The sequence below is a fragment of the Tarenaya hassleriana genome, unplaced genomic scaffold (assembly GCF_000463585.1).
Source record: "Tarenaya hassleriana unplaced genomic scaffold, ASM46358v1 Cleome2, whole genome shotgun sequence".
Classification (NCBI taxonomy): Eukaryota; Viridiplantae; Streptophyta; class Magnoliopsida; order Brassicales; family Cleomaceae; genus Tarenaya; species Tarenaya hassleriana.
The window spans coordinates 1,594,022-1,619,926 of record NW_010965372.1 but is presented as its reverse complement, the minus strand read 5'-3'; the positions used below and the strand labels follow the sequence as shown (position 1 = coordinate 1,619,926).

The 25,905-nt window shown below is 33.0% G+C and overlaps 4 protein-coding genes across 4 annotated transcripts in view; 2 read left to right on the top strand and 2 right to left on the bottom strand.

The window, feature by feature from the left end:
- Positions 1-926: 926 nt before the first annotated feature.
- LOC104811611 (probable beta-1,3-galactosyltransferase 4) lies at positions 927-4,423 on the bottom strand. Its single transcript, XM_010538361.2, has 11 exons — positions 3,935-4,423; positions 3,290-3,386; positions 3,132-3,196; positions 2,800-3,011; positions 2,618-2,681; positions 2,414-2,486; positions 2,149-2,269; positions 1,928-2,015; positions 1,671-1,796; positions 1,484-1,590; positions 927-1,395 (listed from the first exon to the last, which is right to left on the bottom strand). The coding sequence occupies exons 1-11, from the start codon at positions 4,048-4,050 to the stop codon at positions 1,247-1,249; spliced, it is 1,218 nt and encodes a 405-aa protein (XP_010536663.1). The 5' UTR covers positions 4,051-4,423; the 3' UTR covers positions 927-1,246.
- Positions 4,424-7,677: 3,254 nt separating this feature from the next.
- Positions 7,678-9,497, top strand: LOC104811610 (KDEL-tailed cysteine endopeptidase CEP1). The gene is made up of 4 exons (XM_010538359.2): positions 7,678-8,186; positions 8,355-8,590; positions 8,698-8,838; positions 9,042-9,497. Exons 1-4 carry the CDS (start codon positions 7,739-7,741, stop codon positions 9,297-9,299), a joined length of 1,083 nt encoding a protein of 360 aa, XP_010536661.1. The 5' UTR covers positions 7,678-7,738; the 3' UTR covers positions 9,300-9,497.
- A 4,816-nt stretch (positions 9,498-14,313) lies between these two features.
- On the bottom strand, positions 14,314-16,784 carry LOC104811609 (probable pectate lyase 18). The gene is given in 4 exon segments (XM_010538358.1): positions 14,314-14,896; positions 15,001-15,192; positions 15,390-16,071; positions 16,624-16,784. Coding segments are annotated over 4 exon segments (1,206 nt in total). The 5' UTR covers positions 16,734-16,784; the 3' UTR covers positions 14,314-14,674.
- A 7,401-nt stretch (positions 16,785-24,185) lies between these two features.
- LOC104811607 (protein STICHEL-like 2) overlaps positions 24,186-25,905 on the top strand; it is a 4,628-nt gene continuing 2,908 nt past the window's right edge. Inside the window, exons 1-2 of the mRNA XM_010538351.1 lie at positions 24,186-24,573; positions 25,360-25,905. Of these exons, the coding sequence (XP_010536653.1) occupies positions 25,457-25,905 (449 nt within the window). The 5' untranslated portion in view covers positions 24,186-24,573; positions 25,360-25,456. The remainder of the gene's footprint in view (positions 24,574-25,359) is intronic.

The window sequence follows — 25,905 nt, the reverse complement described above, 5'->3', positions numbered from 1 at the left end:
TAGATATATATATATATATATATATATATTATTTACACAGCACGAGGAAGATTAATAAAATGCTATCGGACACAAAAGGGTTCAACTTTTTTCCCCCTTTAATGATTGATCTTTAGAAACCGCGTGCAATAAGAATTCTTGTCAATGTTTGATTAGACAAAATTAAATTGAAATTCTGCATACAGCATCTATATTATAATATTAGATTTAACGCCTATATTATATATTTTTTGTAAGAGACAACCTAAAATAATATAATACCTTTGAAATGATGAACGACACCATTGGCTATATTTTTTCTAGAGGAAATTAAAAAAAAAACAAATGGTAAAACGCAAAATATGGGAGTGGTGGTGGGAAGAAGACGATGAAGGATAGAGAGAGAGAGAGAGAGGTGCGGTTGTTGGGGTTTGCGAGGGATTCGGACATTTGGCTTCATCTTCATGGCATTATCCTTTTCAACATTTTATATTTAATCATATTACGTTACATCCAATTTTTTTTTTCCCCGTTTGTATGTTTTCAAATCCTTTCTTTTGAAATTTTTTTCTGAAAAAAAAAAACATGAAGCCATTTCATTACAGTGACTGATTACACAGGGCGATGTCATACTTATGTCACCCGTTGGCATTAGGATTACATATTTTAAGGTTTTGGTAATATTAAGATTGTGTTGCTTTTAGTTTTGATTTATTTTGGTTTGTGGATATTACACCATTCGATTCTATATTTTTTCATCATTCAATATTGAATTTATATTTAGATGGAACTCGAATAATTAAATTTTAGAAAAAGTTATACCCGTTCGATTCTTTTATATAAAAATTCTATTAAAATAAATTTATACGATACTCCATTTCACCTGGTTTTCAAAATCGGAACCGAAATTCAAAGGTTTCAAAATAAAGAGATCATACTCCAGCATATGGTGAGTCAATAACCATACATATAAAAAGTTTGCAGAAGAACAAACAAAAATTAAAAAACCCTAAAACCGAGAATTCGAAGCACAAAATCACACTTGAAAGTGCGTTAATGGAGTCGTCGTCACTTTGCAGCTAAAATCTGCATTTTCATTTGCCCCAACTCCACAAAAGCAATGAAAGAATAATACACCATCTCTACCAAAAAAAAAACTCTTCTCATCTCCATGAAAGAGATATACACACACACACATATATATATATATATATGTATTGTTGTCGGGATGTATATTGCGTATATATATATACGACGAGGGTTTTCATCAGAAAGACGAAGACCAAAGAGCATTATGGCCTTCACCGCATCTTCTGTGAACATCTTTCATCCTATCAGCGGATCTGCAGATTCCGCTGCAGCTCCAGTCGAATGAGGCGACGCACATATTCCCCGCTTGAGCCTTCCACTCGCAATCTGTATGTCATTTCCCCTTTCCCACATCATCGGATTTTCTCGGGAAAAAAAAAGTTTCTTTCTTTCTTGTGTGAGAGAGAAAGTTTACCTGTAGTACCGCAACATAGCCTGCGGTCGTCTATGTGCTCCACGTCCAATCCGATAAACCACGCTCCTAACGAGACGTCCTCGTTTGCGTACTTGTGAAGCACATGCCTATTCCATAACGGTTTTATAACTCGAGATTTTCGACACAAGAAACGAAACACAGTGCCAAATAGTGTTTGTGAACTCACTGGTTTATCGATATGTAAGAGGCTAAGTCCCGGGAAATGGCGTAGAGCTGGCCCGTGGCATGGCGGAAGTACTTGTTTCCCTCCTCCCCGAATTTCCAGAACTCGGGTTCGTGGTATCTTACTCCCCTGTTCGAATACCAGACAAGTTTTTAAGAAGCCGAGAAGAAAGATGACAACTTTTTTCGAATACACCCAAGAATGGCAGTTGACCAGAGATTTTATTACAGAACCAGGAAAGGAGAGTTTCGAAAGCTTACTTCTGCGCAAGAACTGGACCCGATTTCATGCAACCGATGTAAACCCGAGGCTTCATTCGGTGAGTGGCTAATGTTGCTCCAAGCGTCGCTGTACATACGTCACAGAGAATGAAAGAAAAGCAAGATGGAATTTTAGCTATAGTATACTGTAAAATCCTGAAAGCAGGGACAACAGAAAGAACAATCTGATAAAAATAAGAAATCGAAGAGGGTTTCTTTACCTATATTTACATGAACGTCATCGTCGACTTTAACGTAAAATTCTGCATCCCACAACGCAAAAGCCGTGGTAAAATAAGCTTTTGTTTTGGCTGACAGTTCAAGATAACCCTCAACATGGTCCTGCTCAAGTGTTGTTGAGATTTCAGGACAAACAAACACAGAAAAAGTTCCACTCTGACGATTTTCGTAGTAATGTAACTTATCTGAATGAAACCAGAGAAGCGAGAAAATCCCCGAGAGAATCATGATCGGGAACTGTCTTACCAGCCTCAAGAAATCGCCATGTTTCCTGTCCTCCGCTTCAATTGCCCTATCAAGAATCCCACCCGAAGTGGCACTGTGCAAAGAAAAAAAACATCCAATCAAGAAAAAGACAGAGACAGTACAAGTGAAGCAATCTGAAACTGGTGGTAATTGTAAAAGACACTACGAGTCGAAAAATAATGATATCCGAAGCCTCTTTCTCACCTATGGCCTATGACAAAACGCATCACGATTCCTTTCTCTTCCTCGAGCTTCTTTCTTTGATCACCTGAAGTAGACACAAAGCTCGGAAGAAGTGTGTTAAAGCCCCGGGGTTATATATAGACAGACGAGTGACTGAACGAAAATATAGTGCAAAGGGTGATATTACTCTCGAGCCCACATACCTCGAGGCATCCAGGTCGCCCGGACTGAATCTCTACGCTTTCTGCTACTAAAAGCGGTATTAATACCGACAACCATCAAATATTTTCTTTTGGTAACAGCTTCAGTTAACTTAAACTCTTCGGAAACAGGGGAACCATTCATGATAGATTCTTGGACAGCCTTGGCAGCAGCCAGTTCCATCTCCAAATTGGAAATCGTCTTGTCGAGCGTTCTGAATAATGCCATCCGATGAAACAGTTTAGGAATGAACCGTGATTAGAAAAAACCCGCAAGATTTACGGCAATTTAGGCAAGGATCCATGGATAATATATGATTTTTTTTATCACTTACTGAATAGCATCATGAGTCTTGGAGACTTCATGGAAAACATCCTTGGATTCATGCCTTGCTTCCTTCTGGAAATCGAAAATATATTTTTAATCAGAGCATATGAAACAACAATCAGATTCAGAGTTTGAACATTTGCATTCATAAATCAGAGGGCTTACTCGTAATGAATCACGGTCTTCGGTTACTAACTGCAACTGTTCATCCGAGGCTCCAATGCCCCTTGGCACACTTCTGGCTTCAGGCTCAGGCCACATTCTAAATCAAATCATATTCCATTAGGGTGCCAAATGCATGTTTCCAGAAATTCATACCCAAAAATGTCAAATTGGTGCGTTCTAATTGATTTGATCTTCAGGTTAATTCCATAGTATCTCAACATTCTCAGCTATGCATTCAAATTCGTTTTCAGAAAAGAAAAAAGGAACTTTGCCAATGGAAAGCATATAAACAAAGTAGAAGACCCTCTGAGAAAACGTCACCAGAGTTTCTCGGAAAAGCAGAAGACCCTCGAGAAAATTCCCAACTTTCTCGGGAAATTTGGAGATTCAGATCTTGGGTGTCTTAAAAAACTAAACTTTTATCCAAACCCCTAAAGAATTTATGCCACTGATCGAAACGATGCAATAGGATCTCCACCGACAGTGCCCAAACAGGTTTTCCTTTTTCTTTATCCATGTATAAAGTTTTGAATTTTCCCGTAAAAACTCGTAAACAGAGAAATGGCAGCCAAATCGGACTCCACCGGTTCAGGACAAGAACGTAGCAGAAACTTGAAAATTAATTACAGAGAATCATTGTAAAACCTGTCCGAGAAGAGAATTCCGGCGCAGAAACATCCGATGCAAAGCAAGAAAGTCCATCTCTTGGACACAACACTCTTCGAAGCCGACACCTCTAATCCTCTATGCTTCAATGACATTTTTTACAATTACCCCTAATCTTCGAAATTCAGTATCAAACTCTTGAAACCCGGAAAAAAATCAAGAGCTAAACCAGAGAAGCACCCATCTCATGACTCGTCCAAACCCGAGTCAACCCAGTCAACCCCCAAAACCTCCGGTCTCCATATCCAAAGATCGAAACTCGGCGAAATCAAAGAAAGGAAACAATGAATTAGGACGAAACAGTTACGGATTTCGATTGTTCCGATGAAAGATTGAGGCTTTCAAGAGATGAAGGAGAAGAGAAAGAGGACAAGAGAAGGTGGGGGACTGGATCTGTGTTGTGCGTGGAAATTTGAAGCTGGAGGAGGAAGATGAATGGAATCTTACACTTGGTGGTGGTGTCGCTGTGTTGGGAAGTGGTTACTAATAATAATATTATTATATATTCAATTAAATATTTAATTAGGGGTACGAATTTTAACGGATGAAGTGTAATCAGAGAGCTGACTACGATGGATTAGGGAAACAAAACAAAGAATTTAGTGATTTTAATTTTGAATTAAGTACGCATGAAGTTGTCGGAATATGCATTTTCACTCTGAATAAAAAGTGTAAAGAGCGAATTCATCATTTCTAAATTTCCAAAGTTGGTTAATTCTCTTCACAACGCAGCCAAGCTGTATAAGAACATGTCGACAAAAAGGAAGTAAAAGCATGGCTCACGTGCTTTGCACGTGCTCCCCAATAATGGATTCCCTTCTTGTACTACCTATGTTCACTTAAAAATCATTGATCATATTTTCATTAGTATGTAATATAATATATATATATATATATAATCAACATACTAATTAAAAGGCCAATCGTATCCAATACTGTTTATTTGGGTAGAGTTAGTATGAATGAATCATCATCATCATCATGACACATAGTTCACATCATCTCTTCAATATATATAATATATATATAGAGAGAGAGAGAGAGAGTCAATTTTTTAATGAAATGTCAATTTCATATTCACCAAAAAAATCTATGAAATGCATAGTTGTAGCTGGGAAAATCGTTAAACAAGTAGGAAGAAAATTTCTGATAGTAGGTAAGGGAAAAAATATTTAAACTGTGAAATCATTATGGGGTCATATTAATATATATATATATATATATATATGATATATATAGAGAGAGAGAGATTTAAGTGTCGGTGATGAGAAATTGAATGATACCCAAGTAGAAAGGAGAGAGGGCCCACTTTATGAATATTTGAAAATGGGCTTCGATTACGGCCCACTTTCAATGATGAGCCATTTGACTTTGTCTCTCTCTATGCGTCTCTTTCATGTTTGGGCTGGACACCCATGAAAGCCCACTTTAAAATATTTTAAAATAATTACGGTTTCAATTGGGGTATTATATAAGATTAAGTGGCTGAATGGACGACGTTTTTAGAATTTTTTTATAAAAAAATGAGAATTAAGATTTTATAAATTTATTTTTTATCAAAAAAAAAATTAAAGTTATTTTAGTGAAAAAAATCAATTAAAAATCAAAAACTCTATTTTTTGGATTTATAAATATTATAAAAACCAAAAGCTCAAATCTAAAACCAAAAACTCGAAACAAAAATTATCACCATTCATAATCTAAACCCTCAAATAAATTAGATATATCACATAAAGAGCTTAATAATTTCGTTTCTAAACATGAAATTTTTTGTAACTAAACATTAAAAATACTTATTACTGCTTTGAACCGACGATGTAAACATATATGTTGAAATGTCTCTTTCTTTACGGATTTGAAAATCTTTCCCATGATGGGTTTCTTTTTTTTTTTTGGGTTTCAGATTTTAGATATTAAAGCAAAAGAACTATCATCTGATTTTGTATCCGTACACAAATCCTCTGGTTTTAGAATCGGCATTTAAAAATTCGATTTTGTACAATTTAAGCCTTTGAATATCTTTGTAAAAATGTTTAGATGCTTACGAATAATAATTTTGTCCAATTTGGAAAAATATATATATATATGAAAAAGAGCAAAGCAAATAACCGCCAATCATAGCTCACAGGTTTCAAGGTCTCATTAATATATATATATATATATATATATAATATTTTATAAGCATTTTTGATCCGTTTTGTCTTTCGGCAGCGGCAGAAGCAACTGAAAATCTTTTTGATGGGAAATATATTGCGTGTTGTTCGTGTATCCCTCGGCCTTATTATCCTCTTTCTTTTTAACTTTTTTGTTTTTGTTTTGCCTTTTTCATTTATTTAATTTATTTAACGTGTCTCTTTTCCGACAATCTGTTAAAGTATCATATAAATTGTAAAAGAAATAACTTGTGAAAAAAAAAGAAATTTATATTCGGATCTGATATTAGAAAAATTACCCAATTATACTTCAAAAACATAAAACTTCTTATATACTATAAATACAAATAATATCGAATTAGACTTTCGGGTTTGATATCAAAATTTATATTTTGGTGATAAGAATTTCTTGAAAATTAATTTCAAATAATAATTTTGTAAATGCAAATCTACTGTTTTTACTCTAAACAAAACGAAAGAAAACAAATATTATAAATATACAATAAAAAGAACATTTATTTTTTTGTTTTATAACTTTCATCTGTATAAAGTTAAATTATACGAAAAAATTCTGAAGTCTTGTATTTTTATATTATTCAGGTATAGTATAAATTCGTATAAATCTTTTATCTTAATCGTAATGATAATCTATATAAAAAATCATATAAAATTATATCTTTTTTATATTTAATTTCTTATAAAAACAAAATTTCAAAAGCTTGAAACTGTCTGTCACGACACAAATTCCTTTCTATGTTCCGTTTTATGTTTCTTGCCAAAAAGATGTATCTTCCAAAATAAATTAAATATCCAGAATATTTATAAAAATAATTTTACCTTTTACCAAAAAAAGGACTTTGTATAAGCATGTCACATGAATCACGATTCAGCATAACCACCGATGGAACATATAGTATCTATAATTTATTACAATTATATATCAATTCCAATCATTTAAATTCAATAAAGGGATATGTATCTAAACCAAACCGATTTCAATCGAGGTGAACCGATATCAAATCAACTCTAAACCAATAAGGAAACCATCTCATAACCGGAGGCAAAACCGGATCAACACTAACCAAACCAAACCAATAATGGTATGTGAAACCGAAATCTTCACGGTACAACTCTTTTGGACTTGGGATCCATCATTATACGTTTAGAAATATATTGATTGGTTGCGTACAAGCTACGTGTTAATTAATGATTTAATTAAAATAAGTTTTTTTTGTTAAACGTAAATTTCATTTCATAACTAGAAAATTTAGGAGAGAATTATTTAGTTAAAATAAGTTTTAGTTTCATTTATTCCACATTCCGTTTGATTTTAGATTGATAAGATTATACCAAAACGAGAATCGGTTTGATTTTTTATATATATAAAAAATTGGCCCATCCCTACTTTATTATATCTCCATTATACCCACATTTCGTCATCAGCTATCCTCAATTATGAAATATTGTTGAAACCCACAAGAAATCTCTAATCCTCTTTTATGAACTTTCTTCATGAATTCCATCATCTTTCATTACATGAATTCTCTATATAAAGCAAAGCCCTTCTTCCTCTCCACTCCCACCTCTCACAACAACAAACATCAAAGCAAGAACCTTTTCAATCAAGAACATGATGATGAAGAAATTCGCTGTTCTTGCCCTAATCTTGCTTCTGATCCAAGAAACGGCAAAGGGTTTCGATTTCGACGAGAAGGATCTAGAGACGGAGGAGAGGTTATGGGAACTGTACGAGAAATGGAGGAGCCACCACACTGTGAGTAGGAGCTTAGATGAGAAGCAAAAGAGGTTCAACGTGTTCAAACACAACGTAAGACATGTCCACGAGACGAACAAGCAGGACAGGCCGTACAAGCTCAAGCTCAACATGTTTGGAGACATGACGAGCGAGGAATTCAGGAGAACGTACGCCGGTTCCAACGTCAAGCATCATAGGATGCTCCAAGGCGAGAAACGCGGCTCGGGTAACTTCATGTACGCCGACGTTTCTCGGGTCCCGACATCTATAGATTGGAGAAAGAAAGGAGCTGTCACTCCTGTCAAAAACCAAGGCCAATGCGGTAAGTGTATATATATATATATATATATATATATATATATATATGGTGTACTTGATCTATAGAGATATATCACTGTCTAGGTTAAAAACCCTAAATATAGTTTTAGGGTTTTCTGAATTGATTGATTTGGATGGTTTGATGGATTTTTTTTTTGTGTGTGTGTTATAGGAAGCTGTTGGGCGTTTTCGACGGTTGTGGCCGTTGAAGGGATAAACCAAATCAAGACAAAGGATCTTGTTTCTCTGTCCGAACAGGAGCTGGTGGACTGTGACACGACAGAGAACCAAGGCTGCAATGGAGGTTTGATGGATCTCGCCTTCGCTTTCATCAAGGAGAAAGGCGGAATCACTACCGAGGCCGAGTACCCTTACGAGGCTTCCGACGAAACTTGCAACAAAATCAAGGTTTCCAGAAAAACCCGTGATTCATTCGAAACCCTTTGCCGCCATCCGAAAAAAGGGATGAATGAATGGCTTATATATATATATATTGCTTTTACGCACGTGTTCAGGAAAATGCTCCTGCTGTTTCGATCGATGGACACGAAGACGTGCCTAAAAACAACGAGGACGCTCTCATGAAGGCCGTTGCTCACCAACCCGTCTCTGTCGCCATTGATGCCGGAAGTTCAGACTTCCAGTTCTACTCCGAGGTACAACAAAAACAACCTTTTCATCTGAACGGTACTAACAGAGAAAATTTCTCATTATTCAAAACAAACGATGTAAATATTACGTAATCTTCTCAAATCTTCTTCGTATATATTGATATGTTACTCGTCTAAGACCATATTAACCGGTCTAGGGTTCGATTTTTTCTCGACGGAATGACGTCATTTAACGCGCTTATGTACAGGGCGTATTTACGGGAGAATGCGGGACGGAACTGAACCACGGGGTAGCGGTGGTAGGGTACGGAACGACGCTCGACGGAACGAGGTATTGGATAGTGAAGAATTCGTGGGGGGAAGATTGGGGGGAGAAAGGTTACATAAGGATGCAACGTGGGATTCAGAAGAAAGAAGGACTGTGTGGTATCGCCATGGAAGCTTCTTACCCTACCAAGAACTCGGCCACTAACCCTTCTGGTCACACTCCTAAGGATGAACTTTAAAAATATATAACAAAAAAACCCTAAAAAGAATAATTAATACCAGACACCCAAAACATGATTTCAGACAAAAGATAGTTTTTTTTTTCTTTTATTTTGTTTCATGATGTTTTTCTTTTTCTGTTTTCTTTAGTTTGATGTGATGAAAGTCTGTTTCATGAAAATTATGGATGGATGAAATAAAAAAAAAAATGTGATTCCTTTGCAATTTCGGTTTCGGATTTTGGTTGGTAAATTAAAATTGGGCCGAAAAAATCTAACCGAACCAAATTCTATTTTGGTTTTCATTAACATTTTTGTGAACTACCATACAATTTTTTTAAATCGAAAAAAAAAATGAATTCCGAACCAAAACGAAACTTCATTTGAAATATGAGAATTTTTTTTCCTGAATTCGCAATGGAACAAATACTATTTGATTAACACGTGTCCAAATTCAATTGATTAACATCATTCCACGTACGAAAAACCTTAATATTTTCATCATAAAATGTGGGCTTCAATAAAACAGGATAAAGCAAGTATTGGGCTTTTCTTTTAACAGGATAAAGCCCATGAAATCTGAACTTATGATCTGAGCCCATTTTTCAAAACCGGACCGAAACATTTTACAACTTTCATTTATGGTAGAATAGAAGGCAGTGTCTTGTATTCATAGTTTGAATTTTTTTTGTTCAAGATTCGTTATTAATTAGGACAACCAACATGCATGACGACGGTCCAATGATTTGTTGTTCTCTATGATAATATTTCCAATGGGATCTCGTATTTTGACTATAACATATATATCTAACTGATTTGTGGGAAGATATTTTGGATTTTGAATAAATATTACAAAAATTCTATATTAATTTCGATTCCAAGGACCATGATTGTTACGTTTCCTATAAAAAAAAATTTAAATTGGTAGGTTCAATGTTGTATCAAAACTTTAAAGAAAAGAGCCTTATTGCACACAGCCTTATCTAAAATTATTTTCTTGATATTTGGTTGGACAAACATCGCTATAAAGGGACAAAGCCCATGATCCTCGGCGCCATCTACTGAGGGCATCCCTCATGTAATTTTCCATCATCGTTTAGGCATTATATGTGTATATATATCGTATATTGCCGTTAACTTTTATTTTTCGATATTTTCCATCTTCTTCGAACGAAACGATTAAAGGAAAATATCTGAATCTTTAAAATAAAATGACGATTGGATATATAGAACCAAGCTTTTGAAAAAATATATAGAATTCAACAGTTTATTATCTTCACGGAAGTTTGAGATTTTCTTATATTTTCTTTTAAATTTAAGAGAAGATAAAATATTATTTAACCAAAAAATTTGTTTGCTGTATATCTCACTGTATAAGCTAATAGTTAACATGAAATAAAAATTTATTCGGAGATTTTATATGATAATGACTAGTATATTTGATCATAAAAATCATAATTAAGAGGATGATTATTGAAAATATTTGTATAGGGGTGTCAAAATAGCCCGAGGCCCGATACCCGGCCCGAACCCGCCCGTAAAATTTGCGGACTTGTGCTTTACAAATCAAGGCCCGTTCGTTTTTCGGGCCGGGCCGGGTCGGCCCGGCCCGGCCCGTAGGCCCGATTAAAAAAATAAATTATATGTATAAATATATATGTATATAGGTAAATATAGATATACATATATATATTTCACACATATTTGATCATATATATACATTTATTCAATCTTTTATATATATATATATATATATATATATATATATATATTTTATAATGTATATACATATATAAAAAATATACAAATATTATATAATAATAGAAAGTTCTAAAAACTAAAAACTTGTTTAATACTAAATAATTCAGGATATAATATTTTCATAAATGATATAATCAAAATTATAATACTATTAGTTTCAAATACTTATTCCAAATGAAAAATATAATAAATTATCATTTTTAAAAATTTATTACCATATAAAATTAAAAAATTTTAAATTTAAATTTATATTAGATCAAAATATATAACTTTATAATCTATTTTTTATTTTTTTAATTATCACGAAATGTACTAAAATTTTTTGTATTTTTATTATTTTAATTTGTTTATAATTTTTTTAAAAAATTTTAAGCCCGAAACCCGGCCCGAACCCGAAAAAAGCCCATAGGGCCGGGCTCCGGGCCGAAGATTTTAGGCCCGTTGGTTTTTCGGGCCGGGCCGGCCCGACCCGTAAATATTCGGGCTTGTGTCGGGCGCGGGGCGGGCTGGCCCGGCCCGGTGATTTTGACACCCCTATATTTGTATAAGGTCCAAGAAATTATCAAGTTTGTATCAATCATTTATGCGTATAAATAATTTGGACTATCAATTTTTCGTTCAAAACAATTTTGAAAATTAGTATAATAACCCAAGAAAAAAAAAATCGGTCTCTCTTTGGTGGCGTATGACCAAAGCAACGGGACCGTTCTTAGGTTTGATTTTTCCGCATGACCAATGTTTCCTTTAGTTCCAAGGTTTTATTATGACGTGGCAAAATTAGTGCAGCCATATTTACTACATCAATAATAATGTTGGAATTTCACTTATAACTATAAAGCATTGTCGCGGCTAAATTTGTTATAAAAAAAATATATGTTGTGAAATACATTAATAATTTGTCTTGACTACAATTTTTAAAAAAAATAAAGATTAACAAAAATCAATCACCCTCACTTGTTATCGTCAGTGTAAATGAAATTTGGTATACCATTAATTAAAATTGCGCTGATTCAATATATATTTGTTTTTATAACGAACGAAATCAATAGCTTTGTTTAAAATTTCAAATGCCCAAGTGCAACTAGAGCAAGTACGGTCTCACTCAACTGTTTATTTAGAAGAAGAAAAAACAATCTAAATAACAAAAATCGTCATGAAATTTTTTAATTTATATATGTGTTTTGCATTGCGTGTGTATATCCTATGGTTTTTTTATGTAATATATCCAAGTTTCAATTTCTATCACGCTTCATTCTTTTGTCCCCCACGTGGGATTGGGTCCTTATTTTGACATCTCCATCATTTTCAATTATAAAAAAATTTATACAGAAAATAAAATGCCTCAATCACGTGTAAACAAAAGTTGCTCATTCATTTAGTCTATTCAAAGATTTGCATAAAATCTTGATTTATTATAATGGACGTTCCAACATTTATCTAAAAGCACATGATGACTCCATTTAGCATGTGTCTACCTACATATAATATGACATAAGCCCTCTCATATAACTTAGGTATATATATATATATATATTATATTTTCTGCACGTATGTATATGATATTTTATTCTATTATTTCACTTCGAGTTTACAACATTATCCACTTTATCGAAGTTTCCCTTTGACCCACACCCATGAAATTTCATATATACATATACACATATGTATATAGCTTAATTCTCCCTCGGGAAAATAAAAAAAAAAACAATCTAGAAGAAAATATAACGTAAGATATCTGACGCATGCGATGTAATCATGGTTTTCCTAAGATTTTAGGATGCAGACCATTGATATGATTTTCTATATTTTAAATCTCTTTGCTTCTTAGTGTTTCCAAGCAAACTATTTGGTAGTTGATTAGTCTACGTGGTCATTTAAATTTATATACGTTCGCACTCATTATTTAAATTTTGATCATATATAAATTATATCTAGTCGGATTTATATTATTTTTTATTTGTCGTATTCATTTTGCATTGATTCTTTTTTAGTTAGAAATATATTTTGGTGAAACTAGAAATACGTTCATGTTGATAAATCAATATTTCCTCTCGAAGTAATTTAAATTTATATACGTTCACACTCATTATTTTGGTATATTTCGATTTTCTCAGTTCGCTCTCCCAAACATAAATTCTATTTATTTTTAAATAATATATTTAAATAATAAACAATTTATCACTTAACCAAGCTTACCATATGTTTGGTAATTCATAATATATTAAATATCTAAAAACAGAAATATTCACCATCCCCGTCTTCCCGGTGAGAGCCAGAACGAAAGGGAGACCAATCCATCAAAAGAAGGTCCATTTTGACATGAGTGTTTCCTTATTTTCAAGAACATATAGTTTTGATGTTCACAATAATTTTTTTTCTTACATACTTTTCGATATTCTTTCTTACAATTGGATTTGGCTTTTTGTTTAAATTTTGGTTTATTTATTAGTTTAAATCCGTTTAAATTCCATTTAATTTAGTTTAATTTTTCTAGTAATAATAGTTTATTATCCAATTTACATGTCAGGTCAAAGTCAAAGCTCTGAATGGGTCCCCCTATCTTTGTCTACATTTGGGTAGTTTTCTGTTACCCATAAATTAATGCATCGGCAAAGGAAATCAGAAAATAAAAAAAAAATTACTTTGTCTTGTTGGTAAAATATTTTGACTGAACCGCAGAAGTTTGACCAAAAGGGCCTCGTTTTGGAGCGCATTCCAATTATGTAAATTATTTCCATTTTTAATTGAAAAAATCAATTTAATTTTGAGTGGAATCAATTTAGAAAAAAATATTACCAAAAAAGAAATAACGCAGCGCTATTTTATTGGACTATAGTTGTTTTGAAATTTGTGTCCATCCGATTTCTTAGCCTTCGATTTTCTGAATAATTCAAAAGAATACACAAGCCACGACAATAATATATATTTTAAAAATTATATTTAAAAATTTAACTCCAAAAAACTCAATCTTAATAAAACGTTTTAAATAATTCTTATATTTGTTAATTCATAAAGTTCAACCTATTTCAAAAATATGTACTAATAATAATTAATATTAATTTTTATCAGAATTAAAATAAATATATAACTTTTTGGATGATTTAACAAAATTATAATTTTTTATTTAAATTTGCAAAAATCAAAGATTTCACTTGTACGATAAATCATTAAAGATTTTAATCAACCCAATCATTGTAAATTTTAAAACACTATTTTTTTAATTTAAATTTCCATTTTGTTTTGAAAGACAGTTGATCGTAACTTGCCTCGAATATAGAGAACCAAGAGAGAATATATATATATATAAAACATAATACAGTCTCTATTGATATATCGTCAACACATCTGCACTTGTTCTCTTTCAATTAACACCATTAAAGATTTCCTTAAAAGGAGAAAATCTTCAAACGGGTTCAAAAGAGCGCACAAACAGAGGTTGTAATTACCGGAATTTAAACCCGAAAAAAATTAAAAAAAAAAAAGAAAAAGAAAAAACCAAAATAAAAATTATACTAATCACCATAATCGGCGCCTCTAATTAATCACCTTTTTCATGGCCAACTAATCATGACTTTAACCACTGCCATTAATTTGTTCTTTTCCCTAAGCAGTGTCCACCTTTTTTTGGGCCATAATCAGCAATGTGCACCCTTACGGCAGCTCAGTGCACCCGCACCGACGGTGATAGTTCCGACCAGGGACGAAGGCCGAGCCCCGAGGCTCGATGCCCTAGCGTAGCTGGACGACGCGCCCGCACCAGACCGCGTAAAAAACGCACCGTTCAGCAACAAATCTCCTTCCGATCTCCAATTCCAATTCTTCCACTCGCTCTCCGGTGCATCCTCGTGTTTCGTTACCTGTAACGTTAAAATTATTCGAATTTCATAATCCCGAAATAACGTTATTAAAACAAATTTAGAAATTGAGATTTGTTTTTTTATTAATTTATAAAATTTTGTACCTCTTTGCTAAATCTTATATTTGGGGCCACAAATCTGTTCCCTTGACTATTGATGGTAGGATCTGCGCTTCCACCAATTGCATACATCTCCCAATGTGTGTAGTCATTGTTCACCACATGGAAGTACCCATGTCGACACCTGCGTAAGTTTCCAAAATTACATTTAGACCCCACCATTCCTCCTTATTTGCACTATTCACACCCCAAAAAAAAATTGCACAAATTGTTTATACCTCGGCATTATGTATATGATATTTTATTCTATTATTTCACTTCGAGTTTACAACATTATCCACTTTATCGAAGTTTCCCTTTGACCCACACCCATGAAATTTCATATATACATATACACATATGTATATAGCTTAATTCTCCCTCGGGAAAATAACCCTGGCGTAAGTGTCGCTGTGACCAAGCAACATGACCTTGTCATGGTGAGTGAAGTAATTGTTCGAGATCGTAATGGCGGTCGAACCCATGATGGCATCGACCAAACCGTCGTTGCAGTTGGAGAACGAGCAGTGGTCGACCCAGACGTGGCTTCCCCCGAAGATCGAGACCCCGTCCCCGTCCGATATCGTCCTCCACCCGTAATGCCTCGGGGAGCTCCTCACCATCGCGTTCCCCCCCTGCTTACAGTCGTGTACGTGTATCCCGTGGATGATAATGTTCGTCACGTACTGTACCGTGATGCACGGCCCGCCCGCTATGTGTACGGATGCTCCCCGGCCGTCTATCGTCTTGAACGAATTCATTATCAGCTCCTCTTTCAGCTGGATCGTCATGTCGCGTTGAAAAATGATCCACAGAGGTTCGTCCTGGATCACTGCGTATCTTAAGGTTCCGGGTTTAGGGTTTACGGGATCGTCGTTGCCGGAATCCGTGACCACGTAGATTCTGCCGTCACGGCCACCGATCGCGTTTTTGCCGAACCCGATGGCGCAATCGGCTAACCGCTGGCGGGTTTTCTCCCAGTTGGGGTCACATCGCCAGCAGTCGTCGATGGGATTGCCGGTTCCACAGGATAAGTACCCTAACTTCCTCCGAGCCGCAACGGATGCATTGATGCTCCTGCACGCACACGATTCCAACCCCAATTAACTTTTTTTTTTTACATTTTTACTGCCCAGAGGAACAAGACAAAGATACTTCAGTTCAGGGTCTTTGATTGGTCCCATCCCACAAGTACACAATTTTTACCGTTAGCGAGAAATTTTATTTTATTTTTTTTGTCGGCAGAAAAGAAAATTACTTGTTTATCCTCCGAGGAAATAACGTCCCATTGATTTTTTTTAACAAATTTCTCGGAAAAGGACTTCCCAAAAATAACGGAAAAAGGGAAAATTATTAGGAAATTACGGAAATCGCAATCGTTAGACATTTTGGCAAATCGTCAGAATTATTTTGAAATATTAATTGGGAAACTAATTTATTTATTTTTTGTTTACTATGGTAGTTAATTCTCTACAGCAAACGGAATAAATTAAGCATTCAACACAAACAGAGACAGGTATTGTAACCAAGATCAATGGTAAAGTCACTTTTTTTTAATAATTTATTAACAAAATAAAGAACAATGTGGGTAGTAGTAATATGAAGAAAGAAGCGAAGATCATATCAAACCTGTGGACTTCTTCAACGACAGTTTCTGGGTCTGGAACCGGAGAAGACAGTACCAGAGAAACAGACAGAACATAGAAGACGATGAACATGCAATGTTTCATATCCTTCATTCTCTCTCTCTCTCTCTCTCTCTCTCTCTCTCTCTCTCTAGAGTTCTTGAGAAGAAAGAGAAGATGTGAAGGTGGAGGGAAGAGATTTGAGTGGAAATGAGAAGGGGGGAGACGAGTTATATATAAAGATGTAAAGGGCTACTGTGTATACAAAGATTTGTCAAATTTGCTGCATTATCATTTTGTCCCGGTGCTTTAATTTTCTTTCTTTTATTTTATATATATATTATAAAAATGTGGCTTATATATGAGTTATGATGATTCTAAATGGACCCTTTTTTCTCTAACCATTTGAAACACAACAAATCAGACTCTATATCCACTAATTTTGTGTTGTATAATTTACTATGTATATAATCAAAATTTTCACGAGTTGGATATAGAAGTGTCTATTTTTTTAAAAAAATCCAAAAATCGAATCATACCCATTTCCATATAATACCGACCCAATGTGGTAAAATGATATAGATGTGTATTTATTCATCATTCATAAAGTTTGATTTGATTAGGTTTTTGTTTGGAACCTATTTTCTTGTTGATATTAAGTTGGATATTCTCTAACTAGAAGTCAATGTATCTGCAGTGTACGAAGAATTTTAATGGGGTAATGCGGGAATGTGAAAAGGGTTAAATTAGAAACTTAAAAAGTATGCGACATAAATGGAAGAAAGTAAAAGATGTGGGTCCGGGAAAATGCTTCGTGATTTACTGATTCTACGGGATTCTCTTCAGTTGTTGGGTAGTTTTGGTCGTTAAGCACGCTACGCTGTGAAATGATACGGTCGACACAAAGGACAAAGATGGAAATACAAAATTATAAGACAAAAAGACGAAAAAAAATTAATTTATTTTCCTCGGTGGGATAAAAACGTAATTATTTATTCACATGTCCTAACCTACGCTACGCTACTTTTTACTGACAATAAACCTGCAATTCAATCTTTATTTTTTAATCCTACTTAGATTTTTTTATTTCAAATTTAACAAAATTCTAGAGAAATTTTAAACAACATATTCTATTTCATATTTATTTATATATAGATTTCATTATTTTATTGTTAAAGTTTTTTTTTTGAAGATTATATCAATTTTCTTTTGGTCCAGAAAATAATTAGTTTCACACAGGTATTTACTCATTTAATTTTAGAGCAATTTGATCCGAATATTGAATTTTATTTTCTAGACTCCAAATAAAATATCTCTACCTTTAATAACTAAATTAATTTTAAACATTTTACTTTGAATTCTAGAACTTAATTTTTTTGTCATAATAATTTCTTAGACTTCAATTTAACAAAAATATGTTAAAATTCGAGTTTCGTTTAGATTTCAATTGTATTATTTTTGTTCATTTTTTGTTTTAAAACTTTATTTCGAATATGGGTTGGTCGCATGTTCTATTTTATAATAAATATTATTTAAAATATATTTTGATTCTTTTTTCATTTGTTTCGTGTTGGATTAGATTTATTTATTTTTTAAACACTGTACATATATAATTGTTATATTAAATTCAATTTGGATGCGATTATATATTATTTGGTTCTATTTAATTAAGTTTTACGTAGGATGGTAAAATATATATTCTGCCATTCAATATTATCCAAATAAATGTGGAGTTAATCTCAATTTTAACTCTTGACAATAGCATCTCTCCTAATTGTTATTATATTATATATAAAATTATACAATTAGTTACTAAAAATGCTTTATCTATAAAAAAAAATATTTGTATATTTTATTCTAATGTGACACACGGATTGGACATTCATATGGAATAATCTCCTCCTGTGACACACGGATTGGACATGCATACAAATTTATTCAATTTAAACAGCGTAAATTTAATATAGAATTAAACAAAAATTTGATCCATGAAATATTATTTATATTATATATAGATTGAAAAATAAATGGATGCTTTATATGTAATAAGGTAAATCTACAATTTGTCATAAACACAAAACCTAAATAAATTTTTTTATGAAACAAAAATATATCGGTCTCCTATACTTATCAATACTTTTTACTCAAGTTAAAAGCAATTCGTTTAACCGAAGAATATAAAGAAAAGAAAAAGTAATGTATTAATATAAACGCTTTTTTTTATAATAAGGTTTGGATTTGTCAATAACATAAGTGGTTTCCAACACAAATCATATGTAAAAGTAAAAAAAAAAAATCATTTTCTTTTTGTAATTGGACGGATCTCCGGAATCAATCAAGGAGAAGGAGAGATCCCCAACAAATCTTCAACTTCACCTCAACTAAGTTTTGACAAATTAATTAAAAAAAAATTGAAAATGTGAGTATGATTATGACAACGGAGATTTGGGGAAATCCCAAGCACATGCCTCCCAAAAAAAACATATTGAAATTTATTATAATGAAAGAGAATCTTATATATGTACATATTATTTTAATAATATATTAAATTAGATATATTTTATGTCAAATTATAGATTTTTTGAAATTTCAATGAATTAATATATAATTATTAATGAAATAACAATATAAAATTGAAATATCACTTAAGACGATGACACATCAGACACTTTTTTTTTTCCTTCGTTATAATTTTCTGTTTAGATAATTATATCTATACATATAAATTATATAATATACATATATAATATATAACGAATAAATTAGTAGGTCCCACTTTACCCGGGTTCCTTTTTTCATAATGTCCGTGAACTTCGGCGAGATTTGCACCAATGACCGAACAATTTTTTGTCAATTGGCATCCACCCCGGATGACGTGGCACTTTTTCATCATCCAATACCTTAATATATACACACACATTATTTGCCAAATCACATCAATGATATATATATTGACATAATAAATACGAATGTAATTTGCAATTCGTACGTGATTCAGATAAAGAAAAGAATTATTGATGTTCGAATTATCCTATATCAAACACAAGACCACATATAAATAAAAAACTGAATATTAAGTATTATTCGAGGATGAATAAAATAGAAGGTATTAATGTAATTTTATTAGTAATATATTATATGAATAAATTTAAACTTATTTACATGGTTACGAGACACATTATCTCTTTCTCTATATAATCTGATTTTATTCTCCTTAAATAGTTTATCTAGTGAGTAAATTATGATATTATGAGTTCATATCATATGGAATAATGCATATATAGAGGTACATGGATTTCTTTTTTTGTTGGAATAATATATAATTAAGCAGTGGATAGTTATAGTAATCAATCTCCCTCTTTTTTTTTGGCCATTTGGAATACAATTTTTGAAAAAGGAAATTAATGCATGTAGTTAGCATTTTTGTGTTTGTAATCAATGGATGAACATTTATTGCATATGGCCCTCATGGAAGAGCATATAATAGAATGGATGTACGTACCAACCATCGAATTATTTATCCACTTCAAAATTAAAAGACTGAATATATATATATATATATATGTAATTGGACTATCTTGTTCATGTGTTCTTCTATACATATGCCTTGTTAAATGTTCGATTATTAATCATGTGTTTCCCCATACAGTTCAAATAATGAATAGTTTCACTTTCACTAACTATTTTGTGGTTTAAGAAAGTTTCTTACTATTGTATTTTATTTTAAGCTAAAAATTTTGATTTTTTAAGAAATCCGAACGACCCATATAACGATTCTTGAAAGCTTGCATTGGAATGGCGAAGCAAAACATCGGCTTCAACGAAACAAATTTTTTGAATTAGAATAAATTAATCGAAAGAGGAAAGCCCGAGTCTTATAATTATATCACATTATTTCTATTCTTGATAAACCACTTATTGGAATCTTGTAGAGATTCTTGAAAGTTTGATTTGGCTAACGGTGTTAACTGGCTATGATTTGGCTTTGCCTGAAATGTCGACGAGGATGTGAAGTTTCTTGTCTATGTTTCCTAATATAGAGTAAGAAATTTCATTAAAAAAAACATACATTGTCTTTGTGTGGTCTTGAAACCACGAAGAATATAAATAATGTTCATGAATCCTGTCGGATCGGTCCATCGTATACGTTAGCTACCTTGTATACCAACGGTTCACAAGATTCGTGAAAGGGGAGAATCTTGTAATATATATTCATATAGTATTATAACGAAATCATCTAATCAAATCTTTTATAATTAACTCAACTATGCCCGTCAAAATAAAATTTAATATATCTGAATTAATCTGTAAAATTGAATGATCGTAAATGACGGTATTCTATAAAACATTTGAAACAATCTAATGACATATTAAACATAAATACTTGTCCAAGATATATGATTTAGACTAGAAAACTGATTTAGATCACATAATTGACTCGATTAATTATAGCACGTATATAATATATGTCATATATATTTGATATATATTGGCCTTTGTAAGCAGTGATGAAAATATATATATATATATATGCAATGATCTTGGATAGCATCCGTTTGATAATCTAAAAACTAAGTGCTAAATTAAAAGAAAAGCAGGAAGCTTTACTAAAAAGAAAAGGGACAAACCCAACGTGCAAGTCTTTGTTTAAAATAGTGATATAACATGGGAGATGCATCTTACAACATATGCACATGTATACATACATACATACATATATATATATATATATATATATATTTGTGTGTGTGTGATTTACGAATAAAAACCCCCTTAAGAACAAGGGAACAAAAGCATGTTAGTTGAATAAGGTGGTATGCGGATTTCGAAAGCTACGAGGCAACGACGGTCGTCCATGCATTTACGTGGTGCTCCTATATATATATATATATGGTCCCTCCACCTACATTCTCCGCCAATCACTTCGCACATGCTTCTTCATAGTTATTTCACAATCGAAACCCAATCCCTTCAATAATTCTGGTTATAATATAAACATGTATATATATATATACATATATAATTTGATCTACTCGTATATATCTAGATTCCCCGTAGATTACAATGCATCATCTTTCCTTTTTTCTGGATAAAGTTTTCTAGTGATCCACTCGAGTATATATCACATGGAGGATGGCGATATCAATCGAATTGATTTTGATTCCTTGTATGGTTGGTTTCGGTTTGGTGGATTGATGAACATTGAGATATTATACGCCACTATAATATATATATATATATATATATATATATATATATGGATTAGGATTTCATTATAATTGTCATTATTAAAGACCACCAATATTTATAGTTATGGTATTATAGACGAGAGTGCATAAATAACAGATAATTTCCGGGCAAAGCATACTCTTATCCTGGATTCAAACCCAAGCGTGGGGAGGGACATTCATCTGGGCTTCTCCTGTTCTCTGGAAGATGTAGTCGAGTCAAATACCCAGTAAACTTCCGGATTATAAAAAAAAACAGATAATTTCCGGTCATAGAGCAAAAAAAAAAAAAGAGGAGAGATCCACAATATTTAATGAAAATTCTTTTTCGAATATAAAATCCTTATGAAGAGAAGATTGTTAACTTAGAAGCATGAAATTTACAAAATATAACATTGGTACTCTATATGGAAAGAATTATATGAAAGTCTATGACCCAAAAAAAAACAGACTATAAAATATAAGGAAACTTTAGTCAAAATATACAAAAAAAACTTTCGAAAATGCACTAATATAAGGTGAAAATACACTAATATAAAAGAAGTTAGCAAAATAGATTTTATCATACAAAAAGATGTGTTGAAAATTGAAATGACGAAATCCACTTGGAATACATATATATATACAGTTTATAAAAAACAAAAAAAATACACACACACATATATATATATATATATATATATATATATATGCATACAAAAAGATACACGTGTACATTAGTCTGAAATTTCTGGGCCTTGGAGCCCAAATCTTTCTTTTAAATCGAAATTATAATTATGGCCCACATACAATAGGCCCAATTACATCCAAATTTATAAAGTTTAGATAGATCATATATCAATCACTTTTCTCACTTGTGGTCTGCAATTTTTTTCGTTAATAAAACATGCAAAAAAAAAAATTCAAAAAAAATCAGAAATATCATTTAATTAAAAATCAGAATAAATATATAATTAAAAAAAATAAAAAATCTGTTGTATTGAAAGGGACAAAAATGATCATCCAGAATAAAATACGACCACGAATGAATTGAAATGTCGTGCAATGGAGCTTCATAATTTTAGGCCGATATAAATTCATAATACCACCAAAATTTATGTTATTTATTTAAAATATTTCATATAAAAGTAACAAAAAATTATTATTAATTTGATGTATAAGATTCAATAGAACTAATAACTTTTAATGTTTTTTTTTCGTATTATTAGTTATCCTAATAATAATCATTCTTTTTTGGATCCATTTCTATAAACCACGAGAGTTCGCTGATGTTGCCTAGAAAAAATAATAATAATCCTCCTTGAGAAGAATGTGATGGATACAAGCTACAAATATATATATATATATATATATATATCTATATATACATATATATATATATATATATATGATTTATTGAAAATAAATGAAAAACTAAATAACCGTTGTCCGTTCACGTTAATGCTCACACTCTAATAAGTAATAACGAGGTTGCAAACCCTCAAAACGTCGAATGTTGCGAACAAATTGTTTATGTCAGATTGCAAGATAATATATACATTTTTTTAAAAATTGTCACTCTAAAATTTTTTTTGAAGCAAAACCATCGAATTAGGAGTGAATTTATAGGGAAATTTGATGGTTCTTCTCACAATAAGATTAGAGGAAATCATTTGAATTTTCCATAATATCTAGCAAATTTTATGATATATCTATTCTATAAATTTATTTTCGTCCCATTTGTTCATTTTCATGTATGTTTCCAATCCCATATTTTTACAAATTAGGAAAGAGAGCAAAAACTCTCTGCAAATTTTGGGGAATCCCCCAACTCTGTTGGTTTGAAAGTCTTCTTCCTATAAACGAAGTTGTGGGTTTAACACCCAGAGTATGGAGATTCATCCCCTGCCACCTTCGGATGTTTCACATCCTACATGTGTGTTGCAGGATCGTGCGCGTGAGTCGGGATTTGTCTGGACCTTTAGGTTTGGGATCACCCGATTATAAAAAAAAAAAAAAATTCTCTGCAAATTTCATTACATATCCCATATTGTTTTCCGTACACTCGGTCGTATAATTTCACTGATCTTTATTATGTTGCAGCCAAAATCTTGGCAAACATTTTCGTATATATTTATTGATAATTGATGTATGTAATCCAATTGGCGTGACCAACACGCGCGAAAGAAGGCGCGTGGGAGCGTTGCAGAGGTCAACAGCTTCGCAGAGAATCGGACCACACTCGTAGTTTTTTTTGTTAGCATTTCTTTATTTTTTTTTATACAAAGTAAAAAAAAAAAAACTGAAACCGCCGGACGTATCTTAAATGAACCAAACACAAAACTCACAGCCTTTCTTCTCTCTCCTCTCTCTCTCTCTCTCTAACTGGTTAGGCTCTCTGTCCGAAGTCAGACACCTTTCTCTGCAAAATCTCTGCTATTCATACAAAAACATGTCTCTGAATAATGCAATTATAATCCTCTCTCTCTCTCTCTCTCTCTCTCTCTCTCTCTTCACAGAAACAATGTCCTCTTCTTTATTATTACTTCTCTCTCCCACACCATCAATGCTATTTACCATTTCGCCACTCACTTTCTTCTTCTTCTTCTTCTGGGACCGAAGAAAGACCCCATATTCCTCACCTGCTCTGTTTCATGTTCCTTAGGGTTTCAGATTTCAAGGGTTTTTTGTTGGTTCTGCGCGCACCGTACGTTACGCCACTCCGTCTGGGTTTAAAAAAAACCTCGGTAATCTCGAACCTTGACGTTTGGGAATTTCTAGTTTGTCTGTTTCTTACACTCTCCCTTTGTTCTTATTTGCTCGTTTTAAGCCAAAGGGTTTATTAAATTCTTCAACTTTCTTGGATTTTCTCCGCCATCTTATAAAAAAAATGCTCATAGCTTCTTCTGGGTTTCTGCCTTTTTGAGCTCTGAGACTGTTTTTGTTATTTTAGGGTTTTAGTTTCTGTTTGTTTCTTCACGTACTTATACTGTTACCAGGTACATTTCCATTGCTGAGCTCGATTCCATTGACATGTTCTTTTTCCAGTAAAATTCTTGTTGTCTTTGATTTCTTTTTTGTATTCGAGTGTTGGAGTTGGTGAGCTTTTCTTCCTTTTTTCCCCGTATGAAGACAATTATAAAGGTGATTCATGATCTGGAAACTTCCTGGCTTCATATTCCGACCCTTGATTTCATCATCTATTAGCTTTTCTTTGTTCTTTCCTTCACGTTTACTTGTGTTGTGTTTTCGGGCTTATTTTCACATTATTTCCTCTAATTACTGTTTTGGTACAATGTTGTTTGTTGAGCCAATTCTCCTTACTGGCAGAAAAAAGTTTGCAACTTTAGGTGATTTTCTTTTTGTTTGGCACTTGAACTTTTAGATTTTGCTAATAAGAGTTAAACCCTTTTGTGGGTTTGGAAACAGCTGGTGTTCTATCCTCCCGATATTGGCAAAAAAAAAAATTGTTTCTATCCGTTGATTCATACTCACTCACTGTCCTTGTTGTGATTTTCCTTTTGCAATTGCAGATGGGCGTTGTTGTGTCTGATGCTTGAAGTCTTGCTCCGAGATTCAGACAGAGATTCTGGTCTGAAATCTTTTTGATTGTCTGAAACTGCTGGGCAAATGGGGGAAGTCAGAAGGCATTCTGTTGATGTTCCTATAACGAGAACTCTTGTCGCGCTTAGAAGGGTCAGGTCACTGAGGGATCCATCCACGAATTCTATGAGCAAGTTTGCTTCTTTCCTCGACAATGTCAAATGGGAAGCCTGTTCAACCAATGGGATCTCGTTGCAGTTCCTTAGCCGTGGCGAAGATGACGAGAGTCCGAGTGGTCGTGGTATTGAAAATGTAGCTTCCGCTTCTGAGGCAGAGCAGTTTCTGGGTGTCAAGGCAAGCAGATCGCCGAGCGGAAGATGTCCTGATGATTTAACCGGTAGAGGCAGAGAATTGGTATGTGTTAGTAGTCCTGTCGAGGATGATGTAGATTCATCGCGTAGCGAGGCACGAGAAGATATTTATCGAAACCGCTGTCCTAAAAGATCGAATGGGTTGGTCGGCGACTTTGCAAGTCG